Genomic DNA, 17,948 nt, shown 5'->3' on the forward strand with positions numbered 1-17,948 from the left:
AGTATAACCTACATTAAATGAATTTTAATATACACATAGTGGAAAAGAACTTTCTAGGTTTTATTTTTGTATGACCCAAGTGGGCTGTGTCTTTCACATCTTTCATTGTACACTTATGAAATGTACTCCTGAATTTATTTGGGGGAGGATTTTCTCAGTGGTAGAAAGCAAAGCAGTGGTTTTATGTAAGTATTACGGAATTTCTAGGCGGACAGCATCTCAGGGGTCATCTTTGTGACTATCAGCTAATCTTTATGAATGGAGTTGTAGTAATTATTCATTCCCTCTCTCTCTCTCTCTCTCTCTCTCTCTCTCTCTCTCTCTCTCTCTGTCTGTCTCTCTGTCTCTCTCTCTCTCTCTGTATACCACTGCAAATCTGGTGCCTAGAGGTTAGAGAGGTAGAGAGGACATTGGCTCACCTAGAACTGGGTGAGTGTGTACCACCATGTAAGTGGTGGGAACCAAAGCTGGATTCTGTGCAAGAGCCATACGTGCTCTTAACCTTGAAGTATCTCTCCAGCTCTTTCATTCCGTTTGTTGCAGGTTGCATTATTACATTGTATGTCACAGATGTTTCTTTGCTTCTTTTACGATAGCAAGATCCATAGGTATAAAGTATATTTACCTGTTGGATTTCTCTGTTGAAGTAGGGTGGAAATTCGTGATCTTTATTCTCTCCTGAAAGACCATGAGGGATTCAGTAGAATTTTAAGTCTATGAAATATGCTTTTATAGACTGGCTATTTGTGTGCTGTCTCAGCTATGTAGCATGTATGCATGTTATTAAACTTCTGTTTGTTATTCTGTTGCTTGTCTAGCTATATTTTATAGGCAGGCCCAAGAAAAAACTGAATAATGGAGAAAATGATGTTTTCTCCTCTGTAAGACTGAGATCCTCAGATTATATAACAGAGTAATTGTTCTTAGGGGAGCTAGCCTTTTCTCTATATTACCTCCTAACACATTTTCATTACAGTTTGTCATTTTTATCACCTCACGGAAGCACTGTGTAAGGACAAGTACAGAACAAGTAGTTAGATTACCATCTGAGTATTTGGCATTGCACACAACTCTCTTGTGCATGGTAGCCTTCCCGCTCCGCGATAGCAAGCATTTTTATTCTATTCTTTTGAGATGTGTTTTACATTTCATAAAGTTACTCAATCAAGTATGTAATTCAGTGATTTAGTAACTTTTAGGAGTAGTATATTCATCCCAGAAATAAGTTGTATATATTTTCAGTAAGAGACTCATACACATTCATTGTTCACCCCAATTCCCTTTCCCCAGCCCCAGCCAATGGTTTCTTTATTCTTGTCTCTATAGATAGTTTTCTGAACATTTTTTCTGAGCAGAATCATACAACATATGTTCTCTGATATCCTCTTTTAGTCAGCAGTTTTGAGGATTATCCATATTATAGCATTAATGTGAATTTTGCTGTTTTTTTTTTTCCAACACTATTCTATTACATGGATATGCTACATTTTGATTATTAAAAAAATTAGTGTCTATTTAGGATTTTTTGACACATAAGCACACAAATCATGCTCTTACAAATTTATAAATTACTTTGGAACTCATAATAATTTGAAAAAGTATTCTGTATTGATGATCCGTGATACCTAACAGTTCATACATGAAACCAGGTACCTAGAGTTAGAACTAATATTGAGTTTGTTCTCCATTGTGTTAAAATGATAGATACACCTGATCATTTTTGCCTTTTTCTGAAATTTCCTCTTAAACATTCCCATCTCCACAACAATATTTTGGGGGTGGGGTAGGGAATGTTGTATTGATTTTTAAAATTTTTTTGTTCACTTTATTTTACACCTTGATTACAGGCCCCCTCCTCCCTCTATTCTGAGTCCTGCTCATACACATCCCGTCCTCCATTGCCCCGCTTCTCTTGGGTTCCCCTCATATCTAGTCCTAGCGTGACTCGTCCTGTCCTATCCCACTGAGGCCCAAGCAGGCAGTTCAGGTAGGGAAAAGTGGATCCAATGACAGGGAACAGAGACCAAGATAGCCCGCTCCACTTGCTAGAGGACCATATGAAAAGCAAGCTGCACATTTGCTACAAATGTAGAGAGGGTCTAGATCCAGCTCCTGCCTACTCCCTGGTTTGTGACTGAGGCTCTGTGATTCCCCCATGGTCCCAGATTAGTTGACTGTGGGCCTTCTGTGGTGACCTTGCCCTCTCTAACTTGCATTATCTATATTTCCTCCTAGACATTTGTTTATGACATATTGTTGTAATTTAAAGAATATAGGCATGTAGAAAAGACACTGGCATGAATGATACCTCAGAAATGCTTTGTTAGTAGAGTGACAGCTTTACAGCCTGAAGTGGGAGGAAAAGAGACTTCAATTCCCAGGGATAGACAAGTTGGAGCATTGAGTCTTAGTGTGTTAGGGGACTGAAGTAAGAGACTTGGTTTTCAAAGCAAAGTTTCAGTATACCATATGCAGCATCAGCAGCATCATGGGGTGTCAGACAGCAGACCGTAAGTTGCAAAGCATACAGGGAGTTTCTAACTCTTACATATTTTCAGGGAGTGAGGGTTAAGTTCATCACCATTTGATCTAGGCTTTGTGTTAGGAATCATAGGGCAACGTTGAGAACTGCCCCACGCTTGGGGGCCAAAATGTTGGCACCCGTACTCTTCCTCAACGTTTTGCCTCAACGCTTTTGGGGCTAAGTGCTCTGGTCAAGAGAGAGAGTGGGGCTCTTGGGGCAGGTGACACGAAGAATGGAGACAAGACAGGGTGTGATCAAGTCTCGTTTATTGAAGGGAATTCTGAGCTATTTATAGGCTTTTGCCACGTGCCTTGTAGGCCCGTGGATACCACGTGCCTTGCAGGTGTTGATATGACGTAAGCCTTACAGGCGTCTATAGTGTGGACAGCACGTGTACCGCAATGCCTTGCAGGCGTGGATAGCACATGCGCCTTATAAGCATGTATGGCGTAGATAGCACGTGGACAACACGTGAACTGCATGCCTTGCAGGTGTGGCCACCACGTGCACCTTGCAGCTGGGGGCAGTAAACAGCAACACAAAATATGTGGGATATCAGAGTGTGCTTCAGCTGTTGTAGGCTATTGAAAACCAAATCTTTCGTCAGGGTATATGGTTCCAGATGGCTGCAAAGTTGATCTAGCCGCTTTCTACTAAAGTCGGCTCCCAACAGGGCAAGAATGCATTAGATAAAATAGCAAGGTTGTCTTTGGTATGGGAGTTAGGGGGAGGTGAGCTTATCAGCAGTTGCAAGCAATAGAGAGACCTCAGCTCTAAAAGCCATAATGCCACAGCATTGATCGTCTGAATAGGGTGTTCAGTGATTTCTCAGAATCTGCCCCTCCTGCCTTCCAACACTGAAGTTAGGATGTGCAGTGCTTCATTCCTATACTTTATATGTGTGATGCAGTTCTGAGCCCTGATCCTCAGGTTTGCATAGCTAGTAGCACTGTAGTAACTGAGCCTTCTCCCAGCCCCTCCTTGAATTTTTAGTTATTCATACTAATTGCGGCACTGAAAATTATAAATTAAACCTAGATATCTATCAACAAATGGATGGATCATAAACACACACATGGTGGGGGGGAGACACAAAACACACACACACATATACACAGTGGAGTTTTTTTTTTTTATTCAGATACTAAGCACAAAATTATATTATTTGAGAAAATGGAACTGGGAATTATTACATTAGTCAAAATAATCCAGACTCACAAAAATAAAGTAAATCCCACCCCCTTTACTCTCGTGTGTGTGTGTGTGTGTGTGTGTGTGTTTTTATAAAATCTGAAAATAGAAAGGGGACTATTTGGAATAGGAAGGAAACTGTCCAGAGCAGGGCAGGAATTGGCATAGCAGGGTGGCTATGATCAAAAGTACATGATAGATTTGAATCAGAGTATAATTTGAAAGGCATCACTTTGTATAATGAAAATATGCTAATGCAAAATTTTAAATTGTATTTGTGATTAGATCAAAGAATTAAGGACATGATATAATTAGTATGAGAGAGAACATAATTGTGAGAAATACTTTGCCATAAAATACTAATGCAAATTAAAATGATGTGATATTTTTCAGTATTTCAGAGTTGTACACACATGCATGTGTGTAAGAGGAAATGAGAATTAATACAAGAATCTGGCCAGAGAGTAGTGAATCTCACACTCTAACACACTGGTACATTGCAGATAGCTTTGAGGCAGTATTGTTATTAGAAACGGAAACATAAATAATTCCTCTGCCAGATGACACAGACTGATGAGTGTTGCTTTAAAAAATGTAACTTTTGTAATGAGAAAACTATATATGATTGTAGTTCTACCTTTTTCAAGGCATAAATACATAAAAGTTTTATTTTTCTTCCCCTTCCCCTCCACCTTTCCCTTTTCTTTTTTTTTCCTTCTTTTTTCAGTGGTAACATGACTTTTAGCCTGGCATTTGAAACCTAGTGCTTGTCAGTTTGTAGAATATAAATAAAAAATAGGCCTCTTTCATTTGTACAGTTCTGAGGGCTTATCAGTATTTCACAGTGAGGAACTGTATAAAGATATACCATTGAAAGGGATTTGGTTAAGTCATAAACTTTGACCATTCTAGGCAAGCACTACTGTATGTTTTATTTGTTAAAAGCAAATATAACTTCTTTAGTCTTTTTTGTTCTTCATAGAAATTATTCAATTCCTGAGGACGTTCCATTAGTGATTAGGTCAGTTAATGAGTGTGCTGTTCCCTAAGGTGAATAGCTCTGGGGAAGCCTAGATTTCATCTTTATTTTCTCCAGCACAGGTTCCCTTGGAGTATTTGTTAAGATAGGTTAATAGTTTTGTGCTAAGTACTTGGTGGATCTTTTCTCTGAAGCTTTGAAACCTTAAGACAATCCAAAAACTAGCCCGTGATACCAGGAATGTTTTAGGATATATAGGGAAGCTAAATGCAGTGTTGTCTTGGAACCCAGATTGGAGAGTGGGAGGGGCAAATGTGGAGGGTCAGCTACCCACCCATTCCATTCAGAGGGGAGTTATATTTCTACATTCCCCTTTAAATATAAGTAACAGAAGTAGAACTTTAATTTCTAAATGGTAAGTAAACAACCTGTGTGTCATGTTTGCATTTTTTTAGAATTTCAGATTATGCCTTATGCCTATGAATTGCCTGTTTTAAAGAATAAGCTTCTCAGTATTATTTGCAGGCACGTCTCCATGGAGCACTCATGTTTCATGTTTCTACATATCTCAATACAAGCGTCAACAGGCTTTGTATTGTGCTGTCTTTTCAAGGACATTGTTATATAAAATGCTCTGAAGATTGGGATAGCATCTCCCTCCTGGCCAGAGAGCAGATTTACTTTTGGTCCATAAAAGTAGAAACATTTTTTTTTTTCTCTCCAGGGAAAAGGTTGGGAAGATTCACCAGCAATTCCTTTAAAAGATTGGTGTTTCCACAACATTGAAGCCAGGTCAGACAGTAAAGCTGCTACAGGAGTTTAAGGATTTGAGTCCCACTCTCCAGCATCTAGTAACATCTGTGTCCCAATGTGGTGGCTGGGAAATAGTACAGTCTCTGAAGTTCAGCCAGTGGAGCTGAATTATGAGCTCCAGATTTAGGGAGTGACCCCAACTCAAAAAATAGAGTGCAACATCCATCTCTAGTCTCCACATATGCCCTTAAGCATACACATTCACCCCCATCACTGCACATGTTGATATGAACATGAGTATGTGCCACATACACAAGCACACGTGTAAAACCAAAGACTGCTGTGTCTTAAACATTGGATTCTTGAGCTGTCTCATGACCCAGTCACAGCTTCATGTCATCCACTGTCACACGAATTCACTGCTTGAACAGCATCCACTTGGGGTCACTTGGCGTCTATTCAGGAGCTAATGGCAGTGTGAAGTTCTTACCCTGAGGGATATCTCTGGGAATTCCTTCTAGTCTCTATAATTATGATAGTTTGTAAGTACATTCCAACACTTGTATTTTAACCAATACTGATATACTTATGTGTTTAAACCCTTCCTCCACCTATAATTTGAAGACATTCAAAGTGTATATTTGTGTTTACTTAGAAGACTATGTATGAAAGTGTCCTAGGAACTCAGAAAAGTATCAGTTTCTAACGCCAGTTCTCTCTGTTCAGTGACACACTCATCTGCTTGGCTTCTGGTTTGGAGATTCTGTTTTTCCTTAATGATCGTGATTCGCAAATGTTTAAGATATTTTACATGTATGTTTTATCTATTAGTTAAATTTCAAAAGCTTCAAAGAACCTTTAGGTAACATTGATCATTGAGCTTTAGACTGAGTAGTTGGAACCTTTATGTAAATCTTGTGAATCTCTTAGCAGTTTTCTGTAAGGGAAACACTAGTACATTGAGCAGTGTGTATGTTCCGTTACTGCTTCTCAGAGTTAAGTCTCAAAACCAACCCTCTCTATAGGGGTATGCTGATAGATTAGAACAATCTTCTTAATTAATTTTTATTTGTTTTTTAAATTTAATAGGATTATTAATCTCCTTATGAAAATGTACTCATACTTTCAGGTGGAATTAACAGTTAAATTTGTCTGCATATAAGTAAGATTGTTTTCAAGTTAGTTGATTTCACTTCTTGTTTTTTTGTTATAGCAAAATTATCTCATTTAAAAAAACCCTAACAATGAACCCAGTAATTAGCCATAATCCCTTTCATTCAGTTAGCATGTTGTTATCTGCTGACCCGAATGCTGTGCCTGCTCTTCAGCCAGTGTGCTCTCCCTCCTCCTGTCCCTTCCCTTTCTTTTGATTCAGCTTTTCCCTTTGCTCTGGTAGGCACAGAACACTTCACCCAGGGCTTTGTTTGTTTGCCTTTTTTTTTTTTTTAATCGAGATAAGCTGCCTGTCTTCCTGCTTATGTGCATAGCCACCTCTCTGGAGTTCATAGGGATCCACTGTGAGTGTTCTTGAGAGGGAGAGAAAGAGATTGTGTTTTTCTGTATATGGAGCTGGCTTAGACACAGTAATTCAAGCCTGTCTCTTACCACTGACACCTGTGTCTTAGGGCAAAGACCGTCTTCTTGTCTTACAAAAGTATTTCTAGATGGAGGATTTTCTTTTCAGGCTGTTTCAGGTACTGTGAGTGGTCTGAGGATGAGCCTTCTGCCCTGTGCCCTCTCTGGAACAGAATACCAGTGGAACTCTCACCTCATGTGCATTATCGTTCAATCTCTGCCTGGTCCACATTCGTCATCTTCGTTACTTCTGTCACCTCAGACTCATTTCTCTTGGTTTTGACCTTTATAAATAAAATTACACAACACTCTTTTTATGCAGTTTTGTACTTGAAAGATTTCTCTGTCATTGCATGTTAAATGCTTAAAGGGAAATTTCCTGACAGAGAGCTTCTCACTTTTACCTGTATTTAGAGTGAATATTGGGTAAATATAGTCCATTTTTTTTTTCACTGAGAACCAGAATTTTAGTTTCTTTAATACCTTTTTATAGTCCTTAATGTCATTTGCAAAAATAAAATATTTTGTGCAAGTTAGTAAATGAGGAATTAATATATTTACGGAAAGAAAGGCCATTAGCAAAATTAGAAAAATTTCAGCTCATGAATTATTTATGTAGCACAACAAATATAGACTTATTAAGGAAAGAGAAGAGAATGGGATGGGAGTGAATCCGAGGGAGGAATACCCTTGTAACGTTTAATTCTCCTGTTTAATTGCAGAACCTTTTGGCTGAAAAAGTGGAACAGCTGATGGAATGGAGTTCCAGGCGCTCCATCTTCCGAATGAACGGCGACAAGTTCCGGAAATTTGTAAAAGCCCCGCCTCGGAACTACTCCATGATCGTCATGTTCACTGCTCTGCAGCCTCAGCGGCAGTGTTCCGTCTGCAGGTAATCTGTGTACAGAAGACCTTGAGAAAAGCAGTAGCCTAGCTTAGACCTAGAGTAAGATAGACATGTATAAGAAAATTCAGTAAGTTTTAGTGTAAGATGAATTGAATAGTAGGCTGTCAATCAGGTTGTTGACCAGAGTCACAAGTATTTGTTAAAACTGACTTCACATCATTATGTATAAGTTTTTGTCTTTTAGATCAGGAGGTAATAGCCACGATCTATAAAGTAGGTTCTCTCCTGTACTGTCTTTTAAAATATTTTATAAAGGGGGATTCTTGTTTTCCTAGGGACATCCACTTAACTTTTTGGTACTACTAATCATTTAAAAACTTTGTACTAGATGACAGAAGCAGACAATTTGAAAAGAGTAAAGTATTTGTCTGGGTGAGATTTTTGGCAAGAACAAATACAATCATGTATAGTATGTACTGAGATAATGGTAGAGCCCCCTAAGGACTTGTAAGAAGAAATACAGACATTCTCTCTGTTATCTAATATCATGGTATCTGTGTGGCAGAATATCTGAGAACAAGCAATGGAAAGCAGGGAAAGATTCATTTGGGGTCAGGCTTTCAGAGACTACAGTCTATTTTCAATCTGTTTTGTGATTTGGGTCCAAAGCGGTAGAGGGAGGTGGTCCAAAGCAAATCAAGGATCCAGGGCTGAGGTAAAGTTCTCAGGCATACACCAGAAACCTTCTTCACGGAAGAAACCACCTCATGATTGTCCATTCAGCCCTGGATTTATCAGGGATCGAATCAGTAATAATATATATCATACACACTGAACATGTGTGCACACACATGTGAAGTTATGAGCATTCATGACCCAGTAACTTCTCGGTAGTGCCAGCAGCTGCATACTTAATGCTGTCAACACAGGGATATGGGGACACATATTCAAACCATAGTTTCCTGTATATGGCTTTCCCAGCACCTTCTAGAAGGCATTCCTTACAAAACTACAATGCCACATTATAAGCAAATATTTGGCATTGATCTGTCAAGATACAGCGTGGTTAAATCATGCTTCTTTTTTACAGCCTTACCTACTCCATATTTCAGTCTGTGCCTTGAATTTGGCAGCTAGCTAATTGATTTCCCATTTGTATAATTTTGTTATTTCAAGAATATTATGTAAATTTAATCATTGTAGAACCTTTTGGAATTGCCCTTGTTTTTGAGTTAACATACTTCCTTCAAACACTACCCAAGTTGTTGCATTTATCAACAGCTTGTTCTTTTTATTACTGACAAATAATTTCATAATGCAGATGTTCTGCAGTTTATTATCAGTGTGTCTGTGCTAGGCCACAGGCACACTGTTTTGCAAAATTATTTGTAGGTTTGTGTCAGGTGCATGGGAGTTACTTTGAAAGAAATGAATTTCAAAAGGGATTTGATCTCTTTTTCCAAATTTTGATATGTATATATTAAAAAAATCTGATTTAATTCTAAGCCCAAAGCATTTACTATCACAAGCATTGTTGATTTGGCATATTTAGCTTGTTCAATTAAATCAACAGAACATTTTCATAATGGCTAGTGATGATTAATGCCTTTTTATATGCTTGTTCATCTTGAATATCTTATTTTTTGTTTGTTTGTTATCTAGATATCTTCAATGAAAAATACCTGTTCATATCTCTTGTCTGTAGCTAATCGAATGTTCCATCTGAGTTATATACCATCATTTTTATGTGTGTGTGTCTTGTATATGTATGTATCTCACTGAGTATGTGTATAGCTAAGGCTAACCTGAGACTAGCTGTATGGCCTTGGCTAGTGTTAAATTTTCAGACTCCAGTGTCAGGATTGCAGGTGTGTGTCTCCATGCCTTATTATATATCCTTGTATTATGAACTGAGCCTCAAAAGGGTGTTGGAGACACTCTGAGATGTCACCCTTTCAGCACTGACTTCCCTTTTCCCCCACATGAATGAATTTTTCTCGTTCTTTCTCTTCAGTGTAATGTTGGACGATTTCTGTACTGTTATTTTAATATTTTACAATTCTGTATAGTCTTTTTAAAGTTCCTAGTACTTTTTAAAAAAAAATCTATGCCCTCCATTTTGAGACATTGTTGCCTTTTCCTCCCCTTTCCATCTCTAAGGAAGATGAAGTTTCTGTTGGCACCGAGTCCTGGTTATACTTTTATGGTTGCCTGCAGAGAGGCTGGTCACTGAGTTTCCGGCTTCCTTTGAGTCCTTCACAAGTCATCCTGTTCTTCCTCACAGTCAGTTTACTCTCAATTTTCAGAATTCAATTCTCACCTTCCTCCTGGTTAACGTCAAAGACCTTGGCCACATAAAATTGTTAATTATGACTATTCAGTACAATTCTCAGCTCCTTTAAGTGTTAGCTCCAAACTTCCTTTGCTAAATCATAGTGCAGAGAATATTCTCTTAATTGCTCAGATGTGTTCTTGCACACATCTGTTCTTCTGCAGGAGTGACTCTTCTAGGAACAAGGCAGCTCCTTTTAAAGGTGTTATTGGGACCAGTAGATTTTTTAAAAATCAAATTGAAGGAAAGTGAAAACTTTCATTTTGAATCAAGCAAAGTTTATATATAAATACAATCATGACATGTTAGAGATTAATGTAGTAGTATCGTACTTTAGCTGAAACACAGTAAATTACAAATATATTTTGACAAGTTATTAACTGGCTATATATGCATGTATACACATAAGAGCATACACACATATTTATGTGTTTATATGCATACATGTACACACTTGTGATTCTTTCTTCTGAAAGGTATATCCAACAAAATCCATTTTATGGGTGACATTAAAGCTGAGAGATTATCTAATCTGTCTGAAGTCACGTAGCCAGGGTGAGGATCTGTGACTTGAGGGCTCTTAGAGTGTAAAGCTCTCCTTAAGTGGGTGCTTTTATCATTGTCTTTGTCCCGTGGATTGTAATTTGTGCCTTGCTTCTGTGTGTCCAACTAAGATATTGGTGTTTTTGGGTCTAGATGCATCACCCAGCACTTTGTAAACTGATGGTCATGGATGCTTTGTCCTAAGGCAACAGCTCTGAAGGTCCAGTGTTAGTGTCTGAGCCAAAGCCATGTGGGGCAGAACTCACTGAAGTTCTTTTACTCTAGTGCAGTCACTTGTAGGATTAGGTTCTCAGTTAGCAGATAAGATGAAAACTATGTACGAATTACTTTTTGCTTGCATGTTAACTAATCCCATTGTGGCAGGTTTGGAGACTCCAGTCCCTGAGAGCTTCAGCTCTTAGGTTTCAGCCATTTGCTTGCCTCCTTGAACAAGGTATTTCACTTTGTCACAGACTAGAAAGTCCCCTTGCATTCACCTTTTCTCTGTCTTATGGTTTGGTTGATACATGAGAAATATTTTAGACTTTAGGGAAAATGTTAACTAATTTCAAAGTAGAAGCAACGCTGCAGTAATTACTTACTTCAGCAATTTAATTTTATGTTAAAAGCATAGGTGGAAGTTCAGTTTGTTGGTAGTCTCTGAGTTTTTGTCAGATTGTCTATTCCCAGCTCTACTGTTTGCCATGCCCATTACTGCTAGATCTGATATTGTAGCATTTTCCTGATTTCTTTTCTTGTTTTCTGAATTCTGCATTTAAGGTCTTTCTTTAATCTCTGATCTCTACCCCAATTGTAATTTCAAACATACAAGAAATTGGGACAGTAGAATATTTGACACCAGTGTTACTTGTTACAAACGTTTTACAAAATCTTTACAAAAGATTTTACAATTTACCACCTTTGATTTTGTTCTCTTTCAAGTAAAGGTCGAAGGACTTTACATCAGCAGGGGCGTCTGCACTGGAGTGGTCAGTCAGTGCCATACCTAAACTCGGGAGGAGACTTTTTTTTGTGCCACTTGTTTTTTCAAGTTTTTATTCTTATAGCAACGTATCTTCTATTTAGAAAAAAAATAAGGTGGGAAAAATATACAATTCTGCCACTTAAAAGGACCACTGTTGACATTTTATTTCAATTTCAGTTTCATTCATTTATCTGTACAGAAATGTACTATTTTTTTTTATTTTATTTTTTCACAGTCTAGTCATTGCCCCCCTCCTGGTCTGTCCTCCCACAGTTTCTCATCACATTTATCCTCCCCTCTGTCTTTAAGATGATCCCCCTCTACGCCACCAGGCCTCCACACTCACTCCCTTGGGCCTCAAGTCTCTCAATGGTTAGGTGTGTCTTCTCTCACTGAGGCCAGACCAGACAGTCCTTGGCTCTACATATACCAGCCAGTGTATGCTATCTGGTGGGCTCAGTATCTGAGAGTTCTAGAGCCAAAGTTAATTGAGACTGTTGGTCTTCTTATAGGGTCACCCTCCTCCTCATCCTCTTTCAGCCTTTCCCTAATTCAGCCACAGGGGTTCCAGGTTTTAGTCCAATGGTTGGGTGAAAGTATCTGTGTCTGTCTCAGTCACCTGCTTGTTGGGCCTCTTGAGGGACAGCCTTGCTAGGCACCTGTCTGTAAGCACGCCATAGCTTCTGTGGTAGTAGTATCAGGTCTTGGAGCCTGCCCTTGAGATGGATCCTGAGTTGCACCTGGGTGGAAGAGGAGAGGGAGAGCTAAAAGGGGAATATGATCAGGTATGGGGCCGAGCAGGAGAGATGAGAGAGAAGCCCTGAAGGCCAGCAGAATGAATGGAAATACGAAACCTCAGGGGGTAAAAAGTGGGAGACTCTCTTGAAAGTACCAGAGACCAGAGAGTCTGACTCTCAGGACTCAAAGGGAGGGACCTTAGATGAAATGCCCTACAGTGGGGAGTGGAAGCTTGTAGAGTCCACCTACATTAGAAAGACAAGGCATCAAGTGGAGAGATTGGGTTGCCATCTCACAGTCAAAAGCTCTGACGTAGAATTTTCTCTGTCTAAAAGAACCTGAGAGACAAAAATGGAGAAGAGACTGAGGGAAAGGAGGTCCAGTGATGTTGGGCCATGGAAGAGTATCTTGGTTCTTGGGTGGGCATGGGCCTGGAACCCCAGACTCCAAGGAAGAAATGGCAGGTGTTCAGACACGCCCCAGAACCCAGAGTCCTGACATGCGGTTTAATCTCCATTTAATCTGCATCTTTCAGTCAGTAGGATACAGGTAGAGGGCGTGACTACAGGCCTCAGCCTCGAAATTTCCATATTAATGAGTTACTTAAAGGCCAGAGGGCGGGGCTAATTAAGTTATTTCCTCCCAGATCCTCCCCTCTTCCCCCTCCCTGTTTAAGCCAGGCCCACTCTGGCTTAACTGGGGGGGGGGGGTGCACCTACCAGCCACACATACCATGAACAATAAACCTTTGGAACGCCTTTGGATTTTCTCGGGACCCACCTTCATGGAGGACTTCCCTGCATTCCCGCCCACCTACAGCGCGTGGACCCTCCTCGTGTTTTGGAACCCGGTGGTGTGGGAACCGCCCCCCACGCAGTTCCCGTGTGAGTTTTTTCCCACACAGTGATAGGACCAAATTGGTAGAAGGCTTTTAAGATGAAATCATGCATACACAGTCTGAGGCCCTCTTTCTAGTGTCTTTCGACCTAGTCAGTGTTGATCTATTTATTTGTTATACCAGTTAGTTTCTTTTACCTTGTCATTCTTACATATTAAATTAAATGGTTTTTTTGTTTGTTTTAATGACAGTGACATTTAAAAAAAAAAGGAATCTAAGATCTTGGAAGATCTTGGTACATATAATTTCCCATGTTCTTGAGTTGGTGTTATTTTCTTTCAATTAGATTTAGGGTTTTTTTTTTTTTTTTTTTTGGAGTGACATAAATGTCATTCATGTATTTTCATGTCATGTCAACAGGCATATAATGTAGGTTGTTGAGGCTTCATTGTTAAGACTAAATATAGGTGATGCTCTTATGATCTGTGATTTGTCCGGTCGTTTTTCCTTTTCTCCATTGTAGTCCTTATCTGGGAGAAGTAATTAGATTTGGAGGGAAAATCCTTAGCTATTGTCTTTAGTTCATTGTTATAAACTTCCACCTATCTCTTATATTCTTTTGAGTTTTATTCTATTAATTTCAACCCTGATCTTTATTATTCCTTTCTTTTGGATTTAGGTTTCACTGGTTACTTTGACTACTTTTGTCTAAGGGCTTTTGCTGTATCCTACAGATTATAATATCTTGTGTTTTCATTTCCGTTTGCTTCTATAAACATTTTTCTTCTCATCTGATTTATATAAGAATCCACTTAGTAATCAAGCATGTATGGTTCAGTTTCCACATGTTTGTATTGTTTCTGTAGTTTGTTTCACTATTAATTTCTTACTGTATTTTTGTACAATCTGCTAATATACAGGGCATTATTTCATCTTTTTAAATATATATTAAGACTTCCTTTGTGATCTCAAATATTTATTTTAGAGAATAAATATTTGTTCCAGTTTTATGAACTTACAGAAAGAATGTATTCTGTAGTGGATGGATGTGGTAGTCTGTGTATGTCTACTAATACCACGTTATTTGTAGTATAGTTTAAATGTACAGTTGGATGTTTTTTCCAGCTCTATAATCTACATTTTGCTGGTCATGAGGCATCAAGATTCCCTATTACTGTATTAGGGTCTGTCTGCCCAGTTATGTCCAGCAGTGTTTGTTTTATGCAGTTCGATATAGCAATGTTCAGTGCATGTGCATTTCAGTTACCAGTGTGTAGTTCCTTTGTTTGTTTTTGCTAATGTTGGCTGTAAACCTGCTCACACCTCTTTGAGCTCTTGATTGCTCTTGGGTTCTATTTGTGTAGAGTATTTTTTATCTTCTTATTCTTAGTCTTTAAGTGTGTTTGCTAGTGAGATATATTCTAGATAGGAGAAAAAGAGAACACTGCATCTTGGTTTGAAAACCCTTATGTCTGTCAGTCTGTGTCCTTTAATTGGTCAATTACTTTTCCCTTCAAGGTTACAATGAAAGCTTTGAATTTATCCTTGTCATTTTCTTGATTTGTGATTTTTCTCATTTGTATATCTGTTGCTGCAGTGGGGTTTATTGTTTCTTTCTGTGTTCTTTATAGAATATGTCTTCCATTTTTGACAGTGTTTTTGATGTACTGGTCATGAATTGCTTATGCATACTTTATAAGGTCTTTGTTCCTGCCTTAATTTTCAAGGATGACTTTAGTGGATCTAGTGAGTAATATTGTTGCCCCTGTCCTCCAAGTCTTGAAATATATGCATATATATTCTGTTGGCCTTTAAAATTTTTTCCTGAGAAACCTTCTGTTATTCAGTGCGTTTGCTTTCATAAGAGAACTAGTGCTTTCTCCTTTCTCTGCATATTGCACAAAAGTTGGATACTTCTAGTGGCTTGGGCCTTTGTAGACCATAGGACACACCCTCCTCCATGATTAGCCCTCATATCTAGAAAGTGTATAGGAGCAACTGTGCTATAAAGTGCACTGTCCTCAGACTTTTGTGTTCAAGAATCCAGAATGGGTTTACAAAAGTGTCTGTCCATGCTTCCTTGGATCATAGCCTTGGATATTTATTTTACTTTTACTAATATCAGGACATTACTTACTCTTTCAATTAAATGTTTTGCCGATGATGTGGGTTGCATGCAGAGCAAAAAGTAGTGGCCTTTGTGGGGGCGAGGAGTGCACCTCATCATTAGAGTATTTGCACGATGCACAATGTATTCTCAGAGTGGCATTCCATTCTTGGAGGTTGGGAAAAACGGGAGGCTGTTGCATGTAATATTAGGAAGCAATTCCCGATATCACTGGTTAGGCACCAGCCTGTGGTCTTGGTCTGTTCCCAGTGGTACCAAGCCTAGATAGATTGCATGTTTTCCCTTGCCAAGGCCTCTCCAGATCCCCGAGGCTGGCTGCTGCCAAATCTGCTCAGCACTCCCAAATTTCCCAGCTAGCTGGGGCAAACTCTTGCAAACCCATGCTCTGCCATGGTTACCTTTCCTTGGAGCTCAGTTGAGTCACCATAAGATGGAAAACACCAGGGAATCTTAGTATAGAATCAATAGATAATACAACTGCTGGGCACAGAATCTAGCATCCTAAATTCCCCAACTATTCTATGTTAGAAATCTTCTGATGGCAGACCCTAGTGGATTCATCCACCTGGGCTAACAGGACTCCCCAACCCCCCACACCATGTCGGTTGCCTTTCTCCAATGACCAAAAAAGGAAGTCCACTCCTCTTGCCTTCCCTCTTCTCTTTCAGACCTGAAAGGCCCTCCTCCTCACCCAGTGATTGGCTTCTTTATTATTTAATCAATTAGGGGAAAATTCTGCTATAGGAGGCAATATAGTAACAGCAACAAATGAACCAGAAACAAGAAGTAAGAGAAAACTAAGTTCCACTTTGCTCCACAGCACTGAAAACAACTAATACAGTAGTAATACAGTAAAGGCAGAAATGCTTTAAACCAGAAATGGTGTGTGTGTGTGTGTGTGTGTGTGTGTGTGTGTGGAGGGGTGGAGGGTAGGACACAGATACACACATGCCCCAGTGCACATGTTGAAATCATAGGACAATTTACGGGCATTGGTTCTCTCCTTCCATGATAGGAGTTCTAGGATACTGAGCTTAGGTAGTCAGTGTTGGTGCCAAACACTTTACTGCCTGTGTCATCTCTCTGGCTATAAACTAAAAAGTTTCAAAAGTGGTTTTAACAAAATAGGATTAATTAAAGGAAAATAAGTGGAAGATGTATAGCAACGTTTCAAACAATATTCTAAAAGTTTAAAGAGAGAGTATGAGAAAGATAAAGAAGAGATGAATGGAGGAAGGCAGGAAACGAATTCTCAAGAGTGAGGAGGAGCCCACATGATGGATGGCCAACACACTGTGAACTGGGGTGTGCAGCAGAACCCCGGGCCTGGGATTTCACCTCCGACACCTCTTCTTTCTGATGGTCACCTTCCCCAGATGCTGTGGAATGTCCCTGCTCAGGCTCCTGGTCCTCTAAAGCTGGGCATCTCCATCTGTACCCGGGATCTTAGGAAAATAAGCTCTACTGCCATCCATGTCCCTGAACTAGATAGTCCCAATGTATCTTATTTCTGGGAGATATCATCAGTGACATCCCTCCAGTGTCACAGAGGTCACATGATAAATGTCCAGGACAGCATGGAAACCCTTGGTGAGACAAATGAAATTAGCAGCAAGTTTAGGTCTGACCTTCTCAAGATTACAGAACTTACACTACTGAGCTGCGGTGGGTGCAGTAGAGACATGATTTCTCACTGTGTCCCAATCGCTAGAGTTGTGGAGTCTCTCAGGTCACTGACTGACTGGTACTCAGCTGCCTTCATCCCTTCATCCCCACACCACACTGAAGTCCTTTGAATTTGAGCTGAAAAATGCTGCTTACTTATAGTTCCTTATCTTTGTCCTCTTTTCCCTTTGAGCGTGGTCGTATGGATAGCATTTTCTTTACTACTATAAATCATTTTATTTATTTTTTTGTAGTATAAAGACTTTTAGAATTTTTTGTTGACTTATGATTTCACAGTGCTACATAATTTTCAACTTACAGTTTTATTCTTTGGAGATAAACTTGAAATCTGAACATGAATCTGAAAGCACTTTGTAGAGATTATTATGGCAAAATGGTGGTGGTGAACATGGGCATGGTGGGCTGGAACTCAAGGCTTTGTGTCTTTTTGTGCCTAGAAGAATTTTATTAAATGAAATGAATAGAGATTATATTGGTGATAAAATAAATTTCAATGTTGAAAAATTTATGTAACCATTATAAAAGTAAATAGAAGAGTGATTTATTACATCTCTCTGCTGCTTGTGATGTGACTTCTCTTAAAAGTAAAGTCCTGGTAGCTGCTGTCAAGCATTCAAAATAAAGACTTGAAGGTTCTACGTTTTTATCTCTACAGCTATAGATATTCTTCATAAGACATCATACTTAATACATTTTTATAAGTTTAAGTTGTATTAATTAGCACACTTAGTAATATTCTATTTTCTTGGCCTTTTCTTGGCCTGCTATGTAAGTGATTAAATTTATAAGAATCTTGGTTCTCCAGTGTTGACTTATATTGTCCATTACT

The 17,948-nt window shown here is 39.0% G+C and overlaps 1 protein-coding gene across 5 annotated transcripts in view; it reads left to right on the top strand.

Annotated features, from left to right (window-relative positions):
• The window catches only part of Tusc3 (tumor suppressor candidate 3), a 143,915-nt gene that overhangs the window by 44,969 nt on the left and 80,998 nt on the right, over positions 1-17,948 (top strand). For all 5 annotated transcript variants that reach the window (XM_034520888.2, XM_076914039.1, XM_076914038.1 and 2 more), the window contains exon 2: positions 7,745-7,914. In XM_034520888.2, the coding sequence (XP_034376779.1) occupies positions 7,745-7,914 (170 nt within the window). The remainder of the gene's footprint in view (positions 1-7,744; positions 7,915-17,948) is intronic.

This window comes from Arvicanthis niloticus, chromosome 16, assembly GCF_011762505.2.
Source record: "Arvicanthis niloticus isolate mArvNil1 chromosome 16, mArvNil1.pat.X, whole genome shotgun sequence".
Lineage (NCBI taxonomy): Eukaryota > Metazoa > Chordata > Mammalia > Rodentia > Muridae > Arvicanthis > Arvicanthis niloticus.